General features: G+C 38.2%; 1 protein-coding gene across 5 annotated transcripts in view; it reads left to right on the plus strand.

Moving 5' to 3' along the window:
- Window positions 1-16,198: 16,198 nt before the first annotated feature.
- The window catches only part of CAMSAP2 (calmodulin regulated spectrin associated protein family member 2), an 88,801-nt gene continuing 78,842 nt past the window's right edge, over window positions 16,199-26,157 (plus strand). For all 5 annotated transcript variants that reach the window (XM_033000488.2, XM_033000489.2, XM_033000490.2 and 2 more), the window contains exon 1: window positions 16,199-16,981. In XM_033000488.2, the coding sequence (XP_032856379.1) occupies window positions 16,843-16,981 (139 nt within the window). In that variant the 5' untranslated portion in view covers window positions 16,199-16,842. The remainder of the gene's footprint in view (window positions 16,982-26,157) is intronic.

The following is a 26,157-nucleotide window of genomic DNA, read 5'->3' on the forward strand; positions in this document are numbered from 1 at the left end:
AGGAACAGATGCAGTAGATCATTACAGTAGATCTGTACAGTAGATGTGTACAGTAGATCTGTACCTTCAGTGGCTCATAAAGGCTGGACAGCTATTGGTAGTTCATTCTTTCTTCCAATCAAAATTGTAATATGAAATTGTAATATGCTTTATAGTAAGTGCTCACAACTGAAAAGGAGTGCAAGCTTCCACAGAATGTAATATATTATTATTTATTTACATGGAGATGTTAATCAGGATAGAGGTATCAAAAACTCTTCTGGAACAGATACTGTGCTTTGTGAGCTCACTAAATAAATACTGTTTTTCCTGGAATAAACCATAAACATTCTAGTCCAGTCACTTTCCTAAGATTTTTTTATAATGCTGAAATACGTAAGAGTAATAGATAGCCTTGGTGAATTTAATTCTCATTCTCTCCGCTCCTGATGCTGATAATCAGATCTGAGCTGAATGACATTTAGTAAGATTTTTGAACTTCAAATTCTGTACCTTTAGAGTTCACCAGATTACACAAAATATCCCCAGACAAGACGCATTCAAACATCCTACAAGGGTTTTGTCTTGGTATTATTTCTTCTAAAAGCTAGTTAGTTCCAGCACTGACTGAGTAAAGTTGGGTTTAACATTAACAACTAGGACAGTCATTTTTGCACATTCTGGTCAATTTATCTGGGGATGTCATAATGGAAAAAGCTTAAGGCTTCCAGGTTGTGTTAAAAAAAAAAAAAAAAAAAAAGTAGCATCTGTATTTTGTATAGTCACATTGTTATTTAATTTAGTTCATAAAACATCAAGAATTTACAATTTTCTCATCTCGCCTATGTGTCGTGTGTTCTAGTATAATAGCTGCCTAGGGAAGTACCACTTATTATTATTAAACCCTGCTAAAATATAGTCCTTATATAATTAATACACCTCTTCAGAGTAACTTCTAAAATAAATACTAGGAGCTACAGAAATGTAACAATACACACACAAGCCCACATGTACAAAAGGACTAACACATACTGACATAGATTTACTACATAGATATGTAGCATCAGACTATTTCAACTTTATGCAAATTTCTGATAGAATAACAAAGATAGTAACTATTGATAAAAAGTCCAAATAAATAATTAAAACAATTATTCAAGCACAAATTATTAATACTAAGGTTATCCCACTTTTGGGGCTACTTTAAATACTATCAAGAAGATTCTACCATATTGACTTATGGTTTCTATATCAAACATACAGGAAGCAAGCATGGCATCTTGCATTCCTGCCTTGAATTTAAAAACAGGCGCTTTGCCTTATGACATCTCACAGCCATTCTTCAGAAGCATGAACCCACCTTTCCCATCACTTGCAAATAATAAATAATTCAGTAAAACAAGATTGGATTAAAGCAGGAGGCTGAAATACCTCTACTCCCAGGCATGCTAAATCCATAAGAAACATGCATTCTGCATACTAGTTCAGAGACGGTATCACAGGCGTTTCAAAGAGCGGCTTGACTGTAGCATATGCCTCAGCCCTCCACAGTGATGCCTCCCAGAGCGACCCCCCTCAATTAAAACTTGAACCAGAACACAACCTGTAGGCACCTCTCTGAATCTGGCAAGCAAGGTGTTCTTGAGTTCCACACAGCAATTTGATTAACAGATAAATACAACCCAAAGGGTAAGTGTCTGAAACATTTTAATACAGTGCGTTTTAAGTTTAGTTTGCAGCCAAATTATCCTCATGTGATGTCTGATTTTTCCACTTACACTGAGCTCCCAGTGTATGCAAAACTACTGAGAATGGACTCAAGTCCAAATAGCACTTAATGCATCACTCCCTCAAGTGGCAAGTGTCAGTACTGACAAATCTGAAAATTAAAACATGCCTCAAAAGAATGTCTCATCAAGAAGAATAGTTTTGTTTTTTTCTTTATGCTATCAATTATTTTAAATATCTCAATATATAGCCCATGTATCGTTATTCTAAACTAAGGAATCCCAGTGCCTTAATGTTGTTTTATATGTTACAATGGATGAATAGCATGAAGTTTATAAAGAATAAAAAATATTTCTCTGAATTTTTTAATAATTTTTTGTTAAAGTGTGCCACAATGCATACAATTGGAGTTAACAAAACATCCACTGCTTGGGTAAAATGGAGACATAAAGTCTTTCTACTCAGAAGGCATGGAAGTCAAAGCATGTTTACTTGGGGATTGGTGCCTGTGTCTGCTACACCTGATGCTACGAAACAAAATATTTTTCTGTTTCTTTAATGTTTTGGGATTCTAGGAAGGTAGTCATGAGCAGTTCTAACCCAAAGCATACTTAACTAAAAGTTCTTTGATTGAAGGAATCAGTGGGTCAATGACTCTGCTGGTTTCTGAATTACAGCTTTAAAAGAATAACACAGGAAAAATCTAGATAGTCTAAAATACAAATAACGGTGGCTAACCATTAACTAGTCAATTCTGCTAGTACTCATAAAAAATGTCCTGATTTAGTGCAGGTATTTCACCCAGTATGCTTATTCTGAGGCCTAGTTTTTCTAATTTTCCTTAATCCAAACAGGAAACTTGTAACATTTTCAAAAATAAATAATCAGTAAAAAAAATGTTAGACTAAGATATTCAGGCTTCCTGAGCATCTTCTCTGTTTGAGGAGCCACATTCTAAGGAAATAATGGTCAATATTAGTCTCTGCAGAAAGCTGTGGTAAAATCGGAATTTAAAAGAATAAATCTAAATTCTTGAAGCATATTGCTGGGATGTTTTTTAAAACAAACAAACAAACAAACAAACAAACAAACAAACAAACAAACAGCATCCTGCCCTGAAGCTCCAGCATTAAATGCCACCAATCCATAGGGAAATAACTGTACAGGGCAAATCATGCAAAATTATGAACAAATTAATGTATGTGAATATATGCTCAAATACTGTGTATAATATTTACTTTGAGAATCAATGGACTCTCTGATTGAATACCACCAAAGCCTTAGCACAACTGTAAAAACTAGAGCAAATACAATTACCAACTTCTTTGTACAAGACAGAGTAGCTTTCTCCAATTAAAATTAATTATTTTAGGGTATGAGAATCATTTAAACCAATCTACAAATCTTTGTTAGGTCTCAGACTTACAGAACAAGGATTTGATCAAAAGATTGCCAAGACAACTGAAAATTTCCAGGGACTTCATTAAGCAGTAAACTGGAACTTAGGTGGAAATTAGCAGGATTAAATAAATCTTGAAATATAACTTAATTAGAGGTTGCAGAATTAAGAATTAAAAATTCTTTCCTTTCATGTTAATCTATTTTTCTTTCTGAGAAGATTTAAAACATGTTATTTGAAAGCTGCTTACCAATTTGCCATTTAAATTTGTGTTCCAATTAACAAAGCTGTTTGGAGGCATATGAGATTGGCATTTATTCTAAAAACAAGTTAATACTCCCACAACATGCACTTACTGAAATTAAACCCTTTCTTTCCCCACTCTGGGGTCCCAGACAAAAGGATGGGAGAGGAAGAAAAGAAAATCCACCAGAGACAACAGGAATCATTAAGGTCCAGCTTGCCAGATGACCTGTATTTGCTGTGTATTACCACCTGCCCCCTCAATAAACTCGCTTTCCAATAATATCACTTCTTAAGAGACCTTTCTAATTAATTATCAAGTATGATAAACGTAACAGTTTATGTTCAGGTACAACGCATTTGTATTACAGGAGACAGGTGGAAGAAGCACAGTTATAATCCATTAGTGTGGCAGACGGAAGGAAGGATTTACATCATGAGCCTTTTCAGTAAATGGATAATAAATTTCCCTTTCCACCTCTAAAGCTTCTACCAGCATTGCTAGTTTTGAGAGCAGAAAACACTGCACTAAGAATGGTCTGGAAAACATGCAAGAGAGCTGCTAGAAACTAGACTTTTTACCAGTCGTCTTGTTAAAATCTGTGCCAGTACTAACCATTTGGTTTAACCTTCATACTTCTCCACATTATATTTGGTCCCTATTCTGTCTCTGCATGATCTCAAATTGGCCTAGTTGAATTCCTCACACTAAAATTATTAAAGGACATGGAAAGGCTGTAACTGCATCTACAAAAAGCCAACGCACTGCTGCCAGAGTAGATGCCAAATTCAGGATGTCCCCGCTACTGAGTACTGCCAGCTGTGACTATTGCCTTTGGAAGAATTGGGAGCTGTTACAAAACAGAGAATCCTTCCAGCTCCTGTACTTTCTGCTAGCGGCAGGCTTGGTGGCTACATAGCCCCAGGATTCAGGCCTCAAAAGCTTCCTTTATGTCAATCTTTACCACTGCTCTAAGTGACTGTTACTGTTGGGCTCTAGCCTACAGATTTTTAAATTTGTCAAACATCCCTCTTTGTGTGCAGAGTACTCAATGCAGTATTAATAGTTTAATTAAAAAAAAAAAATACACCTTGTGGATATTTTTTTCCACTGACTCATAACGCAGTTCTCTGATATTAGTTTTGCAGACCTGTGGTGTACTTGGCATGAATTTCACACGTACAGATCTTTGTCATGTGCTAAAGAAGGCATTGCACATGACTGCTAAGCAAAATAGAGGATAAAAGAATTTTGACTTCACTTACCAAAAAGTTACACACCTTCAGCTAAAATCCTTTCCAAAAGAACTGTAACAAAATATAAATACTTGGTCACCAAGTAGATCATTTGTCCATGACTTTTTTAACAGAGAACTATTCTGTTAATTCTGGATGGTTCTGATTTCAAAAGGCAAACCATTTTTTATTTTCTCTTATCTCCAAAATATGTGCATCAATTTCACTATTCCTTCCCTAGATGTGCTTCTTCCCTATTTACTTCTCATGCATAGAAAAGAATGAGTGAAAACATTGTTAACATTTGCTATGGTTAATGCTCCTTTTTTTTTTTTTTTTTTTTTTTATATATAATTTCCTTTTCATAAACTCTGAAAACCATAAACCCAGAAAGCCAGAAAAGCAGGGATAAAGTGTCTTGATAGTTGCTCCCTACTAAATAATATATAGACGTTTGCAACATCCCAAAGTTTTTTTCCATCACCTGTGAGGCCACAGTTTTCTTTAGCTCCAGAAAATAACATGGTGGTAAAGAAGCAATCCAAATCTGGTCCTAGCATGACTACATTTCTGTCCCATTAGTCGGAATACACAATAGTGCTTATGCTGGCTGCACTAGTATGGACAACACCTAACTCAGGGTAAAACCTATCAGTAGAAAGATACCATGCTGAAACTTGAAATGGAAGAACGATATGTACTGGACAAATGGTTTGCATCACATGGTACTGTTAGCTTCAGAAATTATGCACTGTGTCATTTAACTATGATTTCAAGTACCATTCTACCCCTTTAATTCTCTAGAAAATAATTTTCTAAACATTTATATGTAAAAATGAACTAAAATAGCCTCTTAAGTGGTAGAACTTTTTTATAAAAATCTATTTCAGTATAGCTAAACATGCCATGATCAAGTCATTACCAAACCAATACACTACTCAAATTTTGAAGTGTTAAAACACGTATGCAATCTGTAAGTGAAAACACACCTTAAAATTCCAGTAATTCATTTTATTTATTTTTCTTGCTTTATCAATTAAAAGGAATAGCATTAATCTGATCATATATTTAAACTAAATTCATCTTCACACTTGAATATTCACTCGTGGCAAAGACGAACTGCCCTACCAGGCAAAGGCTACTGTATACATAAATGCGTAACAGTCATCCTACCAAGACAAAAAAAGCAGAGTGTGAAAAATGTCAGAGTAACAGGACTGAATAGCAGGTCTCAGCATTATTTATAGCTGTCTTCTGGCATAAAGTCCCTAGTTTGTGAGGGAGTAAAAGGCTCCAGGTTATATCCAGGAATACCAAAGTCCCATGAATCAGTCTGAAGACGGACAAGGTAAACAAGGACGGGACCAAGTCTGTGTAAAGCCAAAACTGGCCTTACCCTAAGCCTTAACAGTCCACCTCTGAATACACCATATCAAACCTTGGGTTTACGTACAGGCTTCTCAGGTAGGTCTCTTATTTATATTCTTCTGAGAAACCCAGTTTGGACAAAATGAACTCCTAGTTCAATTCCAGCTAACTCAGCCCTTGCTGGTACCAGCACATCAATTAAAAATATCCCCCCAAATTCAAACCTAAGAAGTAGAAACAACTCGTCTGAAAAAAGCTTCCACTCCATCCCCTCATATAAATCCAGCTAAACTCCCACCTACCTAAACTGAGATTAAAATATCAGAACATGTCTTCGCTCCTATTAGTCAGAGAATGGCACTGTACCAAACACTGGACATTGTATGGATTTTTCTCATAAGTATTATTATAAAGCTCTGTAAGGAAGTACACTATTAAAGATGAAAATATAAAACTAAAGTACTTTCATCTTAAGGGATACATCTAAAACTCAGTATGCGTAATTAAGGTCTACTGTATAAAATAGAGAATGTTTTGTTTTCTCTTTTAAGCTAGACATACCAGCAAATACAGTCAAGGTGTGATAAAACTGAGGACTTGAAAGCACTAAATAAGTGAAAATACTAATAAACAACAATTATATGAGACTACAGTATTCAGTATAACCAAAGAGACGAGAATACATCACAACATTAAAAAAATATAAATCCTTTAACTCCGTCTTGAGCTTTTGCTTCTGTGAATCACTTGTATTTATCAATTAGCTGTTACAAGTACTAAGCAGACAAACCTCCATTTCTTATGACATGGTGGCGCTACATTGTCCATCTGTGGTTTAATTGCACACTTCAGGACCACAGATAGCTGAAGTTAAAACAACAGCTTTGCCCTTCTGAAATTAATTTTGTTTCCTAAACTTTGTTTGCTGTGAGAATGTGCAGACAATGCATTAGCTCGGCTTGATAAAGCACAATAGCTATTAAAAAAGAAAGCAATGCCACATATCTCTCACTACCACCCTTGAATGATGGCTCCTTACGCTTTTTATTAGAAAGATTCAAAGATGCCAGTAACCTTACAGCTGGTGACTGTAATAACAGAGGGTAACAAGACAGGAATAATGAATGCCTCCTTGTTAAGCGGTTTTGTTTGTGCTGTTCCAAGAGAGATCTGCCAAGAACTTTCCATGCAAACCTTATTTTTCTGGGATTTGTAACTTGGCTGCAGGAAAACCCAGCATGATAATGCTTGTTAAAAAGAATTCAGGTTACAAGTTTTAAAATACATTTTCAAATTTTAGAATAAATTAAATTTAAATTAAATAAGGGAAACAATTTAGCACTGTATATATTTTTTGTTGCTTTACTGAAAAAACCCTCTTGTTAGCAAGCTTGCACCCCAGATCATTATATGTTCTCTAACTCTTTGGTATTAAATAATTCTGAAGTATTTCAGTGTGAAGGGAGACTTTTGTGCTGCACGGTCTACTCTACTAACATGTATTTCCTTTTTAAGAAAGCCTGTACGAAATGGATGTGAAGCATTCATGAGATTCCATCTGGTAAACAATCCAGTGGATAAAATCTGTGCTAATTCTTAATACAACTCAGCTGACTTGGGTATAAGGTAAGGTTGTGAAAAAATTGGCTAAATTTAACGTGCCATTCTTACAAAACAGAAGCCTCGAATTTCCATGTTAAATTATGTGGGGTCATTTTTGTTTTGGTCTTAACCAAATCATTCAAAGCCTTGAGCCGTGCAAAAGTCCAATTTCAGTGTTCCCATTTTCTTTTTTGGCACATGACCCATTAATATAAAGTAATTGCGTACAGTTCCTTGCAAAAGCAATATTGTTTCCTGTAACAACGAGCAAGATACCTAGAGATTAGATTTCAGGCACGACATGGGTTGCAGCCCAACCTAAGGAAGCTCTCTTTCAGGCAATATCCAGGTGTCAAGAAGCAAGAAGGCTATGACAGTTGCCTGAGCTGTGAAAAAGTGGCTTATGCCTAAGAGGAAGAAACCTCCCAGCAATTCAAAACTAAAAAAGACAATCAACAGATATCAATAAAATATAAAACTGAATATATCTGGTGAGATTGTTTCAAATGAAACACTGGAAGGAACAGGGACAGAAAATACTGTGAGACAGATTAACTTAGAAATGTTTCTGCTCATTTTCTTGACTAACTTGGGGTTTCCCTCAGGAAAATTTGCCTAGAGCACATTATACCCCAGAATATCACTACCTAACTTACAGTTCAACAAAAATTAAAACAAAATAATCCTATGAAACAACAGTTCCTCTGAGATTATTTGCAATTCAGCCAAACATACTTGATCTATAAGGACTTTACCATTCTTGAGGAGTTTGTATGAACTAGAATAAGCCATCGTACTCAGATTCTCATTCTGCTGAGCTCCAGAGTAAACTAAAGCTGCAAGGGAACATTTCCCCTTGACATTACAGATGTAAATACTTGAAAAACAGAGCACTACTGCACTATACAACCTGAACAAAGAAAAAACATGGCTAGCCAGACAAGAGACAAGTAAGAACAAAAGCTCCTACCAGATCACTGGAACTTGGAGCAAAAAGGCAAGGTAGTAAAGGGCTTTTGCATTAGTGATACTGTCTGCTCTGCAAGAAGCCACAAAGGTAGTCAGTGGTTACAAGAGGGTGTTGGCCCTGGGAAGCATGACAGGCCTTCCTTTAATGATTAAAGAGTCAGCAGAAGCACAGACACCACATCTCCATGCAGATGACTCTTAATCTTCTGTTGATACAGAGGAAACCTGCTCTCTAGCAGCAGCAAGGATACTTCTGTGGGACTGGGCTCTCTTAAATAATGAAATCAGAACAATGTAATAATATCAAAGCCTTTTTTTGCTTCTGCTTGCCTAGTCTTACAATATCTAAAACTTTATCATTCTGGCTCTGAACTTAAGTAGTTCATCACTTTGTTCTGCATTTCCACTGTGATAGCCTGGCCACTGACTACAATTTCTATGACGTACTAAAACATAAATTGCATTTATAATTATTTTTTTCATCTGTTTCTGCTGAAGTATCCCACCTCCAGTTCATCTCTTTACTCCAAGATTTGAAAAAGCATTCCTAATTATAGCAGTACAATACCTCTGAAGACCTTGCTGGTAAAAGAGAATAGAACATGGCAGTGCGCCCTCTATCTTGGATATAATTCCTTACTGAGCCAGTTTTTGTCTCCCCATTTCTTCTGGTGACTGTGACTTACTGCTTTTCCCACTTCTGAAAGAGCATACTACCAGCTGGGACAGAGACTCTCAAGTACCCAATTTCAACAGTTACCCTATGCATAGCAAAGAACTCACTCAAGCTAAACAAGATGGACCTTTATAAACACAGGGGCTCACTGCAATGAAATCTGTTCTGTTACTCTACATTCTCCAACCAGGCAATTTGCTTCCTTTTTTCTAACAAGTAGAAAAGGAGGAAAGAGCTTGACACAAACAGAGAAGACTTGCCAGACCGAAGGGAAACTGATAGTTACATAGCCCAGCAAGTCCCCGTTCTTGTACAGAATCTCTAGGGGTTGCTTCTGTTGTTTCATATAATCATCCCCTTGATTCAACACAGTGCCTACTAGCATACTCTTCCCCAAGCTGATTCTTCCCTTATTTAATAAATTATCATCCATAAGGACTGTACTGTGGCTGTTAAAATAAACACTTCAAGTACTGTGCAGAAGTGGGAGTCTCTGGTGTACTTTCTCTGTTTCAGACTTCTTCCAGGGCAGTGGTCATCACAACTAGGGCTCAAACATTCCCTGAAGAGCAAGTTTCAGCCTGCTAGCCCCCTTTCTTCATCCATATTTAACTATGCTGGCTAATACAAAGAGAGTGCTCTGTTTCTGACACCCATGATGATGATAGACATTTCTATTCTTTGTGCCAACAAGTGGAGCCACAACTGCTCCCTGCTCAGGTGAGACAGCTAAGATAACACCCTATGCTTTAACAGAGCCGTGTATACTATATAGCAAGAACACCATATGAGGACAGGATAACCAGGGAGATGTATAAACCTCTTGTAGACAATTTCTCTTTTGAGACTTTCTAGAAAAAATAAATCATCCAGCTTTTTCCTTCAGACACAAATACTCTGTGTGACACTCTTAATCCAGAAACACAATTATATACACATTTAAACTGCATCATGTCTATAACATCAGGGATTTCAAATGGGAACCACACATAGGATTAACCTAAATCTTAAAAAAAAATCCTTCTTGAAGCCAAGTTTCTATTGCTAAATATAGACATACACTTAGTTTAAGGCAACTATTCAAATAATTGCTGCTCTTCCCATGTTTCTTATATATATCATAATAGGGGAATATTTAAATCAAATTGTTCCACTTCAGGCTTAGACATCCTATACATTTTTGTACAATGAAAATGTTTTCAAATGAACCATAAGGCATACATCTTGTAAAGCTACTCAGAAAATATTATAAACAAATTAAGTTACGCCAAAAGAGAATTAAACATAACAGAGTTCTATGCACTCAAGTTGTGATGACCTTACTATGCCCACATAACCACAACCTCCAATGCCCTCAAGGGTCACTATGTATAAATGGTTACAATTTGATACATACTTTCCACAGACACTTTTTAAACACTGTAACCACCTATTTACACCTGCTACCTAAAGTAATCATCAAAAATTTCTGAGTAACATGCAGTTTCTCAGTAAGTTAAGGGAAACGGAGAAACTGCCTAGAAAATTCAGTGGAAAATTAGATGATAATGTTTCAAAGAAGATATGCAGAAAAACAAAACCTTAATCGGGTAGACTCCTACGCTAATCCCTTGCTTTCCTTTCCTCATCCACCTTCAATACCACCCTTTCCAAATAATAATTCTGCTGGTATTAAATGACACCAGAATTTTACTGTTCTGACAGAGCATCCTCTCCTATTTACTGCTGGTCTCATTCAGACACACATGGGCTTCAGTGGAAGCCAAAAGCAGGGCCAAAAGAAGGGAAATTGAAGCATATTCATGCTCCGCCAATAAATCACATATATGCTCAAAACAAATGAGCTTTTATGAACGTTCAGATCTTTCTTCACATGTAGAAGCAGAATGAAAAAAAAATCAGGCAGTCAATTCAATGGAGTATAATTCAACAGGAAAAAGTGTACAATTCAGTATTCACTCTCATTCAGACTTAGTGAAAAAGTCTTGCTAACTGATTTAAACTTCTTATACCTGAATGCACAGTTTGAAAACTAGAGTCACGCACATTTTCCTCTGAACTGGAGTGCAAATAGAGCATTATCTAACAGCTACCATGACGGTAATAACATTGCATTCTATTTTTATACAAAGGAGTGTTCTGAATGTAGATTTCCCACCAGCCATTTATTTTACAGTGCAGCTAAACTAGCTCTAGTATTTAGAAGTTGTGTTCATAAAATCACACTTAGGATTTTCCTTAGAAAACATCTCAGGCACTAAATGGCCATAAAAGAAATACTACACAGATTTCACTTAATGAAGGAGGGTAGGATCTATTTCACATGTTTTAAAGTTTATTATAAAAAATATCAGTTACAGTAGGGTATTTGCTCTCTTCACAGAGAATCTGACAACAGTGGAATGTCAGAAAGGAGAAAGCCCTGGAATTAGGGAGTATTGCACAACAGACCTGGGAAGATAAGTTATCTAAAACTCCCTAGCACAAGTACAATTCCAGGAGATGGGCAAACACAAAAGCAGCCAGTGTGAAAATCAGATTTAAAAATTAAAAATAAATTTAAAAAGCATCTCAGAAAAGAAGACACTAAAGTAACCAGAAAAAAAGACAAATAAACCAACCAGCCATGAGTGTTGACAGAGACAAGAGGTTTTGCCTCTCAGACCACAAGAAGAGGACAGATTCGTTGCCTGGTTGGTGACTCTGGAACTCAGGGAGGGGGAAGATGTAGATTTTTTTTTTCCCCCTTCATGGAGTTACATTAGGCCAAAGCCAAGTTCAGGAAATGAAACCAGTAATATCCAAGTATTAAGAGAAGTGACTGTTAGGTACCACATTTTATTCTCATTGGGCAGCTTTTTGGTTGTTCAGATTTCATCAGTAAATGAGTCAAAGTAGCTATTACTCCACCTTTTTCCTTTTTTAATTTTTAACTGTATGAAAAATCACAGACAATCTAAGTAAAATGTCACACAAAGCTTTATTTTCCCTTTGACTCATGACTCTACTAGAATCTGTAAAGTTGGTAAAATGTTTTTTCCACTTTTAAATGCCTCAGCACTTTCTGATTACAAATTAATAGCAGAATTTCAAATACAATAATTATTTAACTGCTCTTGTACTGTTTTATCATCCTGAAACAGGAAGAACACACTCCACTCCAAAATCATGCTCCAGTAAAACTCCTACCTTACAGAAACTATATACATGCATTTTAGTAATAAGGTCAAAGAGGTTTAAAAATTCAGACAATCACCCACTTGACAATACCTATTTAAAAATATAATTTCTTAACTCTTACAGTTCTACTGGTTCTACCATTACTTATACAGAAGTATATATAATAAAACATCCAAAGTTTAAGAGGCTGGAATATCAGTAATGCCATTTCACAGGGCATCTTTAGGCTGCAATAACCTTACAGAATAATTTATAGATTACCTGGTCAACCTCACATATCCAACACAAAACCCACTGAAGTCAACAAGCATGTTTCTTAAGGACCACACTGGGATGTGACTGGTTCTTGGTATGTTGATAGTCTGACAGAACCACATGAAGTTGTTCATGTTGCCTCTCTGCCAGAGGTTACAGGCTACAGGGCACACCCCTCCCCCTCAGCCACTACCATTTCTATGACTGATATCTTCTGAGCTAAGGCAAACAGATGGGATCATCTTAAACACGCAAATTCAATAGCAGCAATTAAAGATAATGTCCTCATGATGTTATTCCTATCTTTTTTCCAACATCAAGACTGAAGCATTACATGACAGAATACTTGCTGTGAACTGCTGTGTTTGTGGATTTGCCCTAATACAACCAGCTCATCTGAAATGGGAATGTTTGTGCTACCCTTTGTAGGTAGCCTGATAAGCTGTCTGTTCAGTACTGCTGAATCTGGCTATAGACAAGTGCCACAGAAAAAACAGTAATAGTATTGCTAATTTAAACTGTTTTACTTTACCTTTACCAAGAACTGTGAAGGAAGAAATTACGCATGAAATCCCACTCCAGCTTGCACGCTCTCTAGCATTAGCCTGAATTTAGTCCAAGGCATCTACTCTATATATAGCCAAGTGAATCCTAAAACAAGTGAAAAAGCAGAAGTATAAAACTGTTAGTCAAGGCTCATTCTACTGTCTCCCAAGGCAAATACTATCAGCAACAACTGTCAACTACATCATTATTCATAGCTTCATGGTTATATTTGTTCTGGTTGCCTGACAGTGACTACAGGGTTGGTATACCCACTGTGTAAATGGCTAGACACATGACAGTGAAGAATCAGGCCTATGATGTAATTACAGGATAAAACCAGTCAAATGGGTTTCTAATTTGGGGTAGAGGAAGGGAGGGGAAATTAAGACAAAAAGAAGGTTAAAAAAAAAAAAATATCTGTGAGCTGCTTGTTTTAACCCTTAATACTTTGTCCTTCCCCTTGGAATGAACTTTAAAGTATAAAACACTTTACAGTAGAAAGACTGTGTACAGATTACCACTACTTAAAATATTTTAAGATGGATAAACAGGAGCAGAACAGAAAGGGATGACTCCTCATTCAGTTTTACTGTTTATCTACTCTGAACAATTAGAGCAAATTTTAATAATTTTCCATGTTGACTGTTAATATCTTTGATAATGCAATAAGCAAGATCACATTTTGGCATGTCTGCAAAAGTAGAAGAACTAGCACAAGAAGTCCAGCAACTGGTCATGATGTCTGCTTTTTCACTTACACATATTAGATTTTACATTCATGCATTCACTTCTAAGAGCACTGGGTAAATTAAAAACCCACTTTGACTGCAGTTACCACAACACAGCTTTTTTTAGATTTTTGTTGGGACTCTGATCAGGTTTCATCGGCACAAAGGCTGCACCCACAAAAATTAGTGCATTTTAAATTAGGCTGGCAGCCATATTTAAATAGGTACCTATCCATAATTGTAATTATTGACATTATTGGAATGCATTCTCTAAAACAATACTTTCTTCTTCTTTTTTTTTTTTTTTTTTTTTTAAAGGACTCACAATTGCAAGAATTATGGAAGATCAGACCACATTTTTATTTGCTTCAGGTAAGTGTCACTAGTCTCAGTGTATAGCACAGTACATATGTGTATGTGATGTTTTGCGAGTACATACAAATAGATGATAAATACAAGAGTACATTAAATGTAACTAATGACTCCTTATTTAGATTATGTCACATTTCTGTAAGAAATTTGTTTCTGAAAGGTTCATACTATTTTATAGGGAGTATTTTGTAAGCTTCTGACCTCTCAAAGTGGATCCTATATCCACCATGCATAAATAATGGCATTATAGTTTTCCTAAACGTGCTTTCCTGTGGATTGATCTAACTTTTAAGTATTTTTTCAGTCACACAATAAACAAATGAGTTGGGATCTGGGACATATGGATTTTTTGCCTAGCTCTAATCATCTGAGGTTTTGAAGCTTATGAATTCATGGTGTTTGTTGCTAAATATACAGGAAGAATTAAACCAGTTTTCTAGTAGCAACATAGAAATACTATTTAAAATAATGTTAAGTATCTAATATAACTTATTTCCAAAGCATATATACAAAAATAGTTCAGGAAAACGTGCAAATACAGGTTTTACTTCAGTTGTTGAAAATTAAGCATATACTCTTCCTGAATAGAGATCATGTTCCCAAGTCATGCCTGTATGTTAATTTGGGATTATTATTCCTATTTCTGCTGTAGAGAATCTGGGAATTTCAGTCATAAGTCTGCTACAGCAAAGATTTCTAAACTTTCCTCCTCCCCTCCCTTCTGCTGACCACTGCCAACAGCAGCTCCTTGATTTGTATCTAGCTATGTACTGCTTATGAGTGGTATGCATGACAGTTTGGGAATCCCATCCCAGAGAGCATATGGGGAGACAATCAGCAATAATCTCTTCAAATGTCGAACCCTTAGACATTCACTAAATTACCACAACAGGAAAAAAATTAAAAAATCTAATAATTACTGTTAAATCAGGAGTTAGTGCTTTACTGACTAAAAATAGCTCAGCCAGAAAAAAAAACACCTACAAAAAGAACCTATTTGGCCAGATCAGCTTCTTAAGCTGGCTCACCAGCCAGGCTGGTGGGGAAGGAGAGCACGCTCCTACACGACACCAAGACAATAACTACTTGTTGCCAAAAAGCACAAATTTCCTACCCCCCGGCGCTACGGTCCCGCCCCCCACCCCCCCACCCCCGACTTGGCTACCGCCACGGCCGCCCCCTCAGCCCCGCACTTCAAAGCTAACTCATCCAACCCTGCTTAAATGCAAACCATTAATCGCCCAGCTACCAGTTCCTGCTGTGACTAATGCTTCTTTCCACACAGACCGCTGTTGAAGTGTTTTTATACATGTCCAAAACCAGCCCAGGTACTGGTGAGCGAGAGAGCAGATGGGCTCTAGGGCAAACTGCTACAACCGCCTGTTTTCACAGTTACTGCACGAACAGGCCCTGAACCGTTTTAAGGCTCTGTCGCCTTACGACCCGATAAATTCATGCAGAGACGCAATTAAAAGCGGGAAGGGCCAAGCACGCAGGGGCGGGCGGAGCGGGACGCGGGGCCCAGGGCGGCTCCCACCTGCCCGGAAGACGTTGCCGGCGGCCGCCAGCTGCGCGCGAGAAGGGCCGCCCGGCCCCGCTGACAGAAAGGGACGACGCCGGCCGTAGGCCCCACCGGCCGGGAGACGCCACGCCTTTTCCCCACAGCCGGGCGTCGGCGGGAAACACTCCGCTCCCCACTCCCCGCTCTCTCTCACTCACTCTCTCTCTCTCTCTCTCTCTCTCCCGCTACCGCCGAGCTAAGCCGCCCTCGCGGCGCGTCCCGGCCCGACGCCAACAATCCCCCGGTGCGGCGACGGCGGACACGTGACCACCGGCGGCGGCGGGCAGCCCCGCCCGAGAGGGGAGGAGGTGGCGGCGCTGGCGCATGCGCAGCCGCGTTTCGCCCATCCAGTGCGGCAGCCGCGGGTGGAAAACCGCAGCGGCGGTGTCTGGGACGAGCGGCGGGCGCTGCGCCGGGCCGGGCCGGGCCGGGCCGCGCCGCGCTGAGCCGAGCCGAGCTGAGGGGCGGCAGCGGTGGGGGTTGTTCCCGGTTCGCTGTAGGCCGCCGCTGGGTTGGGCTGGGGCGGCGCGGCGGGCTGCGCAGCGTTTTGGGGCCGGTCCCCGGCGTTTTGACATCTCGGCGCGTCGGCCGGGGCTGGGAAGGGCCGCGTCCCGGTCTGCTGCGGCGGCGGGGGCCTTGCCGGCGCCTCCCGCCCCGGGCTGGGGGGCCGGAGGGCGCGGCGGCCTGGGGCGCCCAGCCCTGGCCGGAGGGTCTCCCCCGGGAAGGGGCGGCCGGGGCCGCCGCGGGTCGTTTTTCGGAGGGTGGGTGGTGGCGGAGCGGGTGAGTTGAGACAAAGAGCGAGAAGGAGGAGGAAGAAGAGGACACTCGGGCTCTGCCACATTCCTGTGCAGAGGAAGGCGGGAGGCGGCGTTAGCCCTTTACGGACAGCTGGGCTCGGCGCTGCCCTCAGCTGCTGTCGGCGTATTTACAGCCGTCCCGCCCGGCCGCGGGAGGAGGGCGAACCATGTAAGCTCCGAATTGCCAGCGGTCCTCGGAGAAGATGGGGGATGCCGCAGACGCCAAGGAGATGAGGAAGACTTTCATTGTTCCTGCCATCAAACCCTTTGACCATTATGACTTCTCCCGAGCGAAAATCGCGTGTAATCTCGCCTGGCTGGTGGCCAAAGCCTTTGGGACAGGTAGGTGGCGTCTTCTTCTCTTTCTTTGATGGTGGTTCCTGCTCGGTCGCTTCGCTCCTGACGACGTGCGAGCCCTTCCCGGAGGAGCTGGGGAGGGAAGGGAGGAGCTGCGTAGGTAAGGGTTTGGGTCTGTTCCCTCGCCTTTAGGTTACCTTGCACCTTCTGGGTTGGGGTTTTCTTAATGTTTTTTTTTGTTTGTTCGTTCGTTTGCCTTTTTAATTTTTTTTTTTTTCAGCTTTTAGTTACCTGTATGCTTTTGGGGCTAATACCACTGTTCCTATTAACGAGCGATCTTTGTATATTTTATTTGAGGAGTCAAACTCTGTCAATGGTGTTTTGTTTATTCCCCAGGTTGCACTTCTAGAATGCAAAAAAAAAAAAAAAAACAAAAAAAAAAAAAAAAAAAAAACAACCCACCAGCAATCCATGTTTGTTGTCTTGTGGATTTTCCTAATACTGTTTAAGAGCTGAATTGGGGGCCAGAAATGGAAATGGATACGTGCTGTTAGTTTTGACGTGTGTGACAGTAGCCTGTAGTCATCTGAGCGGTTAAGCAGTAAGGTTTCAGGAAAAAGAGCGTTTAATGCCAGTTTTTGGCCTGCACAATACAGAAGGCTCTCCTTGTCTGTAAGCATAAATGGAATTGATTGTAATGTCTCCAAAAGGCATCACTGGCCTGTCTTTGAAAACCTGAGCCTTGAGGAATACCAGACCTATTATTCTATGCGTGAAATATTGTTGGGCCTTGAGAAATGCCAGACTTACAGAGGTCTTCTGAGGGAAGCATTTTGAAAGTTTGCCAAGCTGGATTTATTTTTTTTAATATAGCTGTAGTATATTAGTCACTCAATTCTCTATGGATTAAAAATAGGGGTTTTCTTTGAAAGGTGAGTTAGATATTAATAGTCAATATTTTTATTCTTAGAATAACAGGAAGATGTTCCTCCTGGAATTTTGTACCTTTTGTATTTAAGGCTAGAGCATTCTTAAGCTTTTAACCTTATTCAAATACATACCTTTATGATACCCCTGGCAACTGATGATATTTGATGTGGTGCTTCTAGAAAGCTACTTTCAAAGTGGTTGAACCTAGTGAAATTTCAGTAAGTTCAGTAGCTACTGAAATAAAATGCATGTTCATTACTTTAGAAAGAAAAAACATCAAAATAGTGTTTCCATATAAAGATTTGTCAATAAACTCTACTTACTTTCTTCTGTGATACCTGGGCAAGTTTGTAACATTTTTATATATGGTTTTAATAGCTATTCAGACATGAGAGGTAAAACAGTAGTAGTGTAAGTCCATGGAAGTGCTTGACTGAACGTTTTCAGAGACCGTTATCTTTAGGTAGCTTGGTTCTATAGGCTCGACTATTGGGATTCTGGATGTACAGTGTTTGTGCAATTATATAAACCAGCATTTTAAACTGAAAACGTTTTTCTGCTAGAATTTGACAAATTCTTAGCCTGTGGTTGAAATGTCTTGGTTTACATTGGTTGAATTTCTATTGGATGTGTAAAGCAACCTGCAGGGTACTTTTCTGCTACTTTCTACGGAAAGTGTGATCCAAACCGAATTAATTTACTCTTGTTCTTCATTGCTGTGGTTTGGAGATGCAGAAATGAAACAAGATTAGAGGAGGTAATAGCTCCATCTGTCCTCTAAATACTGCCATGATATAATAGCAGGAAGAGAGGTAAACGTACACAGTTGTAGTGTTTCTGATCTCACAGTTCTTCGACTAGGTTAGTATCATTAGTAGCCTCAAAGAAGAGTTTGGCTGAAGTAGGGAAAAACAGTATACAGGACATGCACGTCTGCAATACAAACACTTCCTTTACACTTGGAGTGAAGCAGAAGAACTGACCTTCACCTTTTCCAATAAGGAAGGAAGTTTGGGTTTGTTAAATTATTTTAGTTCTTCAGACCACAACCCCAGTCGTGTCTTCTACTTATTACTATGTACACTTGTACAAAGGAAATATAAAGAATGATTACTGTATATATGTATGCCACATTTTATTTCTTTTTTTATCCAAGAAATGTTAGAATTCCTTAAGTGGGCAGGGGAAGTGAAGAATTTTTTCCCCACCCTCTCTGAAATAAATTAATGCCATTCATTTTGATTAATGAAAAGAGTAAGTTGCAATCATGTATCCGTTGAAGAAATCTAAATCTTTATATATCAGATGGGCACATCTTTCAGTGGACATACTTCACATCCTTAAAAGCATATTTTAGTACAATCAAGACTGTGGATACAGCTTGGTTAGGTGTTGTGAAGAGAACTCTCTTGTAAAAGGACTTTAAATAGGTACTGTTCATTAACATTTAATAGTGACTTCTGCTGTTTGATGATATATATCTGTGTCTAAAAACTGAGAGACCAGCTGTGTATTGCTGTTGTACTCAGCCAAGCTGCAATAACAGTCTGGCCCATAACACAGGCAAGTTCAAGTAAGTTGTATTATTAGTAAGGTATCTAAAGAGTATACGAACAGTTGTGTTGAAGGCATCTTGTATGAAGAATTTTAAAAGAAATATTAACTGAAGACAGCATTCATGTTTAAGCATAAGATTTTGTGCCTTGATGTTTTCCTTCAAGAAAATATATCAGTGCTAGGACAGGTCGCGTTTAATGCTTTGTAGTAACCAAATGATTTAAGTGATGCAAGTCACAGTAACTGAAAGGGGAAAATTAACAAGTGTGAAGTATGAAAGTAAGCATGTTTGACCTTAGAAATTAAATCTGTAAACACTAACTTTCAGCATGAACTCCAAAGATGGGGAGTTAACCATTTCAGTATAGAAAAACTGCTTTCCAAAGAAATGACTGCTTTGTATTGATAATACGTAATTCCTCTTAAAATTATAACGGTACCAACTTCATAGGAATATTTTTAATTGTATAACACAATAATTGTGTTACTCTGTGTCATTTCATTTTTGAAACAACAGAACTGCATTTCATTATTTTGGAGTGTGAAGTCTTTGTCTTCTCACTCTAATAGTAATAGAAAATGTGGCTGGAAAATTTGTTATCCATTCACCATCCTAAAGACAGGCTGAGCTAAATATACATGGTTCCTGACAGATGTTTGTTTAGCCTGTTCTTTGAAAATCTGTAATTACAGAGATTCCATGGTATGTCTGCTAGTCAATTTGAATTTTTATTTGTCTCTGGATGTTAGAACAGCACAATAATCTTAATGTCTTTTGCTGCACTGAAAATCCAGTATTTATCCTATTCCTGGTGGATGTGAGAATGGTGGGTACCTTACCTCTTTATAACACCTTCCACATAATGAAGATGGTGTCTTTTCTCTGTTCTGCTGTTGAGACAAAACAGACTACTTCTGAGTTAATTTTTTTTGTCAAGCTTTTTTGGACTCTATCTTTTTGGGGTTTTTTTGTTGTTTTTTTTTTTTTTCCCTCTGTTTTTTTCTGTGGTTGTTTTTGCATGAATTCCTAGGTCTAATAGTCCAGCTAAATACTTACCAGTACAGGGTAGATGTGAAGAATTACTTCATTTTTCCAACCTATAATACTCTTACTTATTCACTAGAATATGATTGTCATTTTTGCATCAGCCTAGAATTGTTGACTCATTCAGTCTGTGATTCAGTGTAGCTCCATATCTTCCTCTGCAGAACTGCTGCCTACTCAGTTGTTCCCATCTTGTAATTGTATAGTTGTAGGTTCTTGCTTTGCAGCTATACTTATATAACTGCATCTTATTTTGAAACCACTTCTTCCATTTATCAGAATCATCTTGGATTATAATTTTGTCCTCCAAAATGCTTTCAATCCCTCTGTAGCTTGGAATTGCTTCTCTTAACCTCAGCTACTACAAATTAAGATACTCATTCTTGAAGTACACATTCTTCCCCCTTGATAGGGGACCTCTGAGTACTCATGAAAAATTGTTCTTCAGACAGTTTTGCATCCAATTTTTAGTTACTAAGTTAAGACTACCTCTGACATGTATGATTCTAGGAAAATTAGGGGAACAATTTTAAAGTCAAGTTAAATCTGTTGCTGTTGTTCTGTCCATACAAAGTATCATCCTGCTACAGTAATAAATTTAATTGGTATAGCATGAAGGTTTTTTGACAGGAATAAAGTAAAAACTAAGTAAAAGCTTCACAAGTCTTGAGTGCTTGTCCTAAACATTGTGTTTTCTGCAGTAAAAATAAAATAGACCATCCACCTTTTAACATTAAATATATCCTCTATAGGTGTCTGAAGCAGTAGATTACAAATTGCATCCTCTGCACCTAAACATTACCCAAGAAACTTAAAAACAGCTTTCTCCTGATGATTGATATTTTCAGAACTCATATGCAGCTACTTACTGCTGTTTGCAAATGTTGCCAGTAGAACCAAGAGGGGAGGAAATGAACATTGTGTATCTGACAGAAACAAGTTTTAACTAAATATTCTCATTTGTTATGTTGGGTGTTGCAGGCCAGAACATATTTTAATCTTCCTAGCAGACCTAATTTCTTTACTTTTACTCAGTATGGCAGCTAGCAAAAACTTGCACAAGAGTTTGGAGTATAAAAGCAGAAGTTTGAGATTCTTATGAGGGGAAAGTTGTTTGTTTGTGGGGTTTGGTGTGTTTTTTTTTTTTTTTTTTTTCAATAGATTCCTTCCCACCATCTATCTAAAATAGTTGCTGACAAATTGGTACTTTGGTCATTCCTACTGAAATCAGTTGGACTGATCTATTGAGATGGTCTACTTAGACTACACTCCTTTCTATAAAACACCTTTTAAACATGATTTGACTGTAAATTACTTTTTTAAAGTAAACAAAATTGTATGACTTTCTGGATCTGTTAGGTTTGGCAGAGTCATCTCAGGTTGTAGACTGTGCATGTACAAAAGTACAGGAAGGTGAATTGGCGAGTTAGCAGATGTCAGGGTTCTTACTAGGTGATAGACTTCAGGTGGTGGGATAGTTAATAATCTGTTCTTTCCATGACTTGATGTCGTTACTTGATGTCATTGAGCCTATTCCGAGCCTGGTTTGTCTTTACAACTGACGTGTCTGTCTTCAGGATGTAATACATCTGACAAAGAGACTGTGGCTGAGTGCTCACCTATGCCAGGTGATGAGATGAAATATATTTCTTCTACCTATACCTGGTTTCTTTTATATTTTTTGACCTGCAGTTGCTGCTGCAGATATATTTTAACTTTGTCCCCCCAAGATTTAGGGTACTCTGTTGCATTACTTTAGTGACTCCATGTTTAAAGGTGGCTCTCATTCAGACTGTAAGAGTATTTGTATGCTGTTAATCAGAAACTTACTACCTTGTTGATATGAGATGTATTGTAATTTCATTTCTACATCTAGCTGGTGCATTTTAATGAGCACAACTGGACACAATTCCACTCCTGAAAGTCATAACTTTTAACTACTTGCTTTGGTAAACCCAGGGCTCTACATTAATGTTTTTGCTGATCATTCTGGAAGACGGGGTGGGGGTGAAAAACCTTCAAGAATATGCAAGAAAATTAGTGAGTTCTTCCTATCCCCACTTATCTATCCACCCCTTTTCTTGGACAATACATTATTACTGGATCAGGTGGTAGAAATAAACCTTTTTGCTATGGAGTTGAAATGTAGTGTTTGAAACCTACTGGCGTAATGTAGGAGTTGTATAGTTCTAGCTGTTTCCTGTGTGTTTTCTTTTTTCAATTAGAAGTAGTCTTAAACTAAGAGAACCTGTAAGCCAGACACCAAAGCAGATGTGTCATCTCATGTTTGTCTAGTTATGGTTGGCAAAAAGTTGTCTTTGGTTTATTAAAGTCTTATAATAGTTCAAGAAATAGTGTTAATCTCTAAATTTCAGAAACAATCATTTGCTCTATTCCATCGGCTATTTAAATCTTATCTTGACTGTAATAGTCATAAGGGTGCTAGCTGAGTGAGATGGGATTATAACTGTACTTTTATATTTCTCATATCTTACCTTTCCCAAAAACAAGTTCAGAAGGCATTTATGTTAAGAACTGATCCCTTTATTGCCAGGGTTAATTCTAAGTCATTCTTTCGTTTATTGAAACCTGAATCAATACATAGGTTTTAGTGAAGTAGATGTTGAACTTGCCCATTTTAATAGAGGATGCCTCTACCAGACAAATTCTGTATGCTTTGAATGGCACTTCCTGTTGTGCTACTGAAAACAGAGTACTGGACAGGATAGACAATTACTGTGACCCAGTAGAGCATTCCTTATGTGAATCTTAGTGTTCAAAGTCTGGATGGGCTGTGAAGGTAGAGCCTTTGTATGTTTTTCCTTGGATGTTTTGGGGGTTTTTTGTGTTTTTGTTTTGGTATGGTTTTTCAAATAAAGAACTCCTTGTAAGTGCAGAACTACTGTTAAAGTGGTGGATAGTGGTCTATTTTTGTAACATGGCAAGGCGGGAAGGTTAGGTCTGTTTATTCGTATCACTTCTGTGATGGTAAATCCAAGGATCTCTCAAGTTCAGCTTAGGTAGGCTGAGTTAAGAATTGTGATGTTGAAATTCAGTCTGCCATAAATTTATAGAGTTTGACCTTTTAGGTGCCTGCCCCTGGGCAGAAGTACACCTGCTGCCTGCCAGCCAAGAACAATGTAACTGGCAGACTGAGTCAACAAACCAAAAAGCACAGATTATTTTTTAATATCAACCATGTCTTTTTATTTTCCGCTTGCTGATTAAAAAAAATCTACTTTAATGATTTTTATTTATTCACTAGTGTCAGTTTGATCCATGGATTACTAATGTTCTATAAATCTTAAGAACCGGAATCTTCATCAAAGCCCATAGCTCATGAAGGTGTCTCCAAAGTAAAAGAGCAAATTGAAATGTCTCCTCCTTCTACTGAGGCAACTACAAAAATGAATCAAAACCAAAATAATTACACTTCTCTGACCTGTTCTTAGTCCTCAGACTCTTGAATTCCATGCAGCTTGGCGCTCCTGTGCCCAAATGGCAAATGTGGCACCCAAATCCTGGGAGTCAGAATGAAATAGCATAATACTTTTACCTTGTGGCAAAAGCATACCTTTGCTGTCCTTCAGAAAACTATCAAGTAATTGAATCAACTAAGATTTGGCATTAATTATTCTACTGGTTTGCACTAGGAAGTGGCTAAAGAAATTAGAAATTTCACTAAATAATTCCTTATTAAATCTCAGACTTCCACAAACATTTTTTTTTTTTTTTTGTAATGTCTTTGTTGATTGACATCAGTAATCTGTGGAGATGGAAGTTTTCTAGGCTGATGGACTATGTGGCTTTGTGGCTCCCAAGAATTATGTATATTTTAATTAGAAAACAGTAGTGAAATTTTTTTACTTATTCATGTTATACTCAGGAATTTAAAAAAAAAAAAAAAAAAGGGACACTTTGTTGACAAAGACTACTAAGCTTTTGGACTTCCTGAGTGCAGACACTCATAAATCTGGAGTTGTTCACTCTTATAAACTTGAAGAACTCAATAGTCGTGTAACTCAAAGGATTGAATTCATCTGTGTGGAAGTCTGGAAACTTTTTACAAAAAAATGTTTGTTTTTAAAGAAAGTGTAAACTTTTCACATTAATACAAGGAATTTTTTTCCAAGAGAGACATTCATACCGTCTTCCAAGGAGTAATTCACACTTACCTCAGCAGAGTTTTGTTTATAAAAGAGCTTTTACAGGTAAATTCAGGGGTGGTAGCTGTGAGTTATGTGGAGATGATTCCTTACCTTTAAAATGGTCTGTTTAAATTGAAACTTAAGTTACAATTCTGTCTCATGGTGGGGAGAAATAAAAATCCCTTGTTTGCTTTTGAAGCTTGGAATAAGTCCTTTTTTTTTTTTTTTTTTTTTTTTTCCCTCCTGTTCTAGAGAGAACATCTGCAGGACTTTTCAGTCCATCATAATTTTTGGAAAAATTACCTGAGGATATGTTGAATACTGTTTTAAAGTTAACCTGATTCTTAAAATTATGTTACTGTTTTGGGCTATGTGGTATTTCCGTTTTGTTATTCTCCCTGTGTTGAACTTGTGCATTAGCTAAATTTATTCTCTTCATGGTTTAATATTTACAAAATTAAAAGTGTCAAACTTCTTTTTTAAACCTATACCAAGAAAAGGCTTCCAAATTGAAACCTATGATCCTGTTGATAATTTTAGGGAAAAAAAAAAAAATAGGGTGACAGCAGTCACTGGGGATCATCTAGTTTAACCTCCTGCTACAAGAAGAGCTGGCTCCAAAGTCAGAAGAGGTTTCTCAGGGCCTTGTCCACTTAGGTTTTGAAAGTCCCCATGGATGGTGGTTTTGCAGTCCTGTCCACAGGCAACCTGTGCCCGTGCTCTGCTCTCACTGCAAAGAGTTTCTTCATATCTGTGCAGTTGGAATTTCCCTTTTGGCAGCTTGTGACCAGTCCCTTTTGTCACTTCACTGCCCAGTCCAAGTTCACGTTTCTGAAACCTGCCTGCAGGGTGCTGGAAAGCGCAGTTAGATCCTCCCGCCACCTCACCAGCAGAAACAGACCCAGTTCCCATGGTCTCATTCATGTTTCATGTGCTCAGCGCCCTGAATGCACTGTTCCCAGTGTATCTCTCCAGCAAAATTGCTATACTTTGCCATAAATTTCAAGGTCAAATGGTACTTTATGACAGTAGGTGCAACAGGGTATTTATTTTAAAACTGTTCATTTACTTCAGAGTTTAATCTTGAAAGACTCTTGTCAGCTGGGCAACGGAAAGGGACTGGTAAAAATCACATATTGGGATTTAGTGTTAAGATTCTTCTCAGCCTAACAGAGCCGTTGAGTAATTTCTAATCCTGCCAGTAATGTGAATAAAGGCTTTTGACCCTGTTGGTTGTAGGTTGCTGAGAACTGGATGTAGCCTTGCAGCCCCTTCCCCAGGAATGCAGCGACAATGCGTGCGATTCTGGAAGGGCTGTTACTTTGAGATCAGTGACAGGAAGTTTCCTTGATGTCTAGCTGCTGCACTCTTTTTTTTTTTTTTTTATTCCCCGAACTATAACAAAAATGAGAACACAGTTTGAATCTTCTATCAAGATCTATTCTCATATCGAACAGTTTGATACATGTTACAAACGGGGGAAAGTGCATGTGTTACTGTTTGTGCGAAGGGGTATCTGACAGGAATTTTTGTGAAGACTT

The sequence above is a fragment of the Tyto alba genome, unplaced genomic scaffold (genome assembly GCF_018691265.1).
Source record: "Tyto alba isolate M040663 unplaced genomic scaffold, T.alba_DEE_v4.0 Super-Scaffold_1000006, whole genome shotgun sequence".
Taxonomy (NCBI): domain Eukaryota; kingdom Metazoa; phylum Chordata; class Aves; order Strigiformes; family Tytonidae; genus Tyto; species Tyto alba.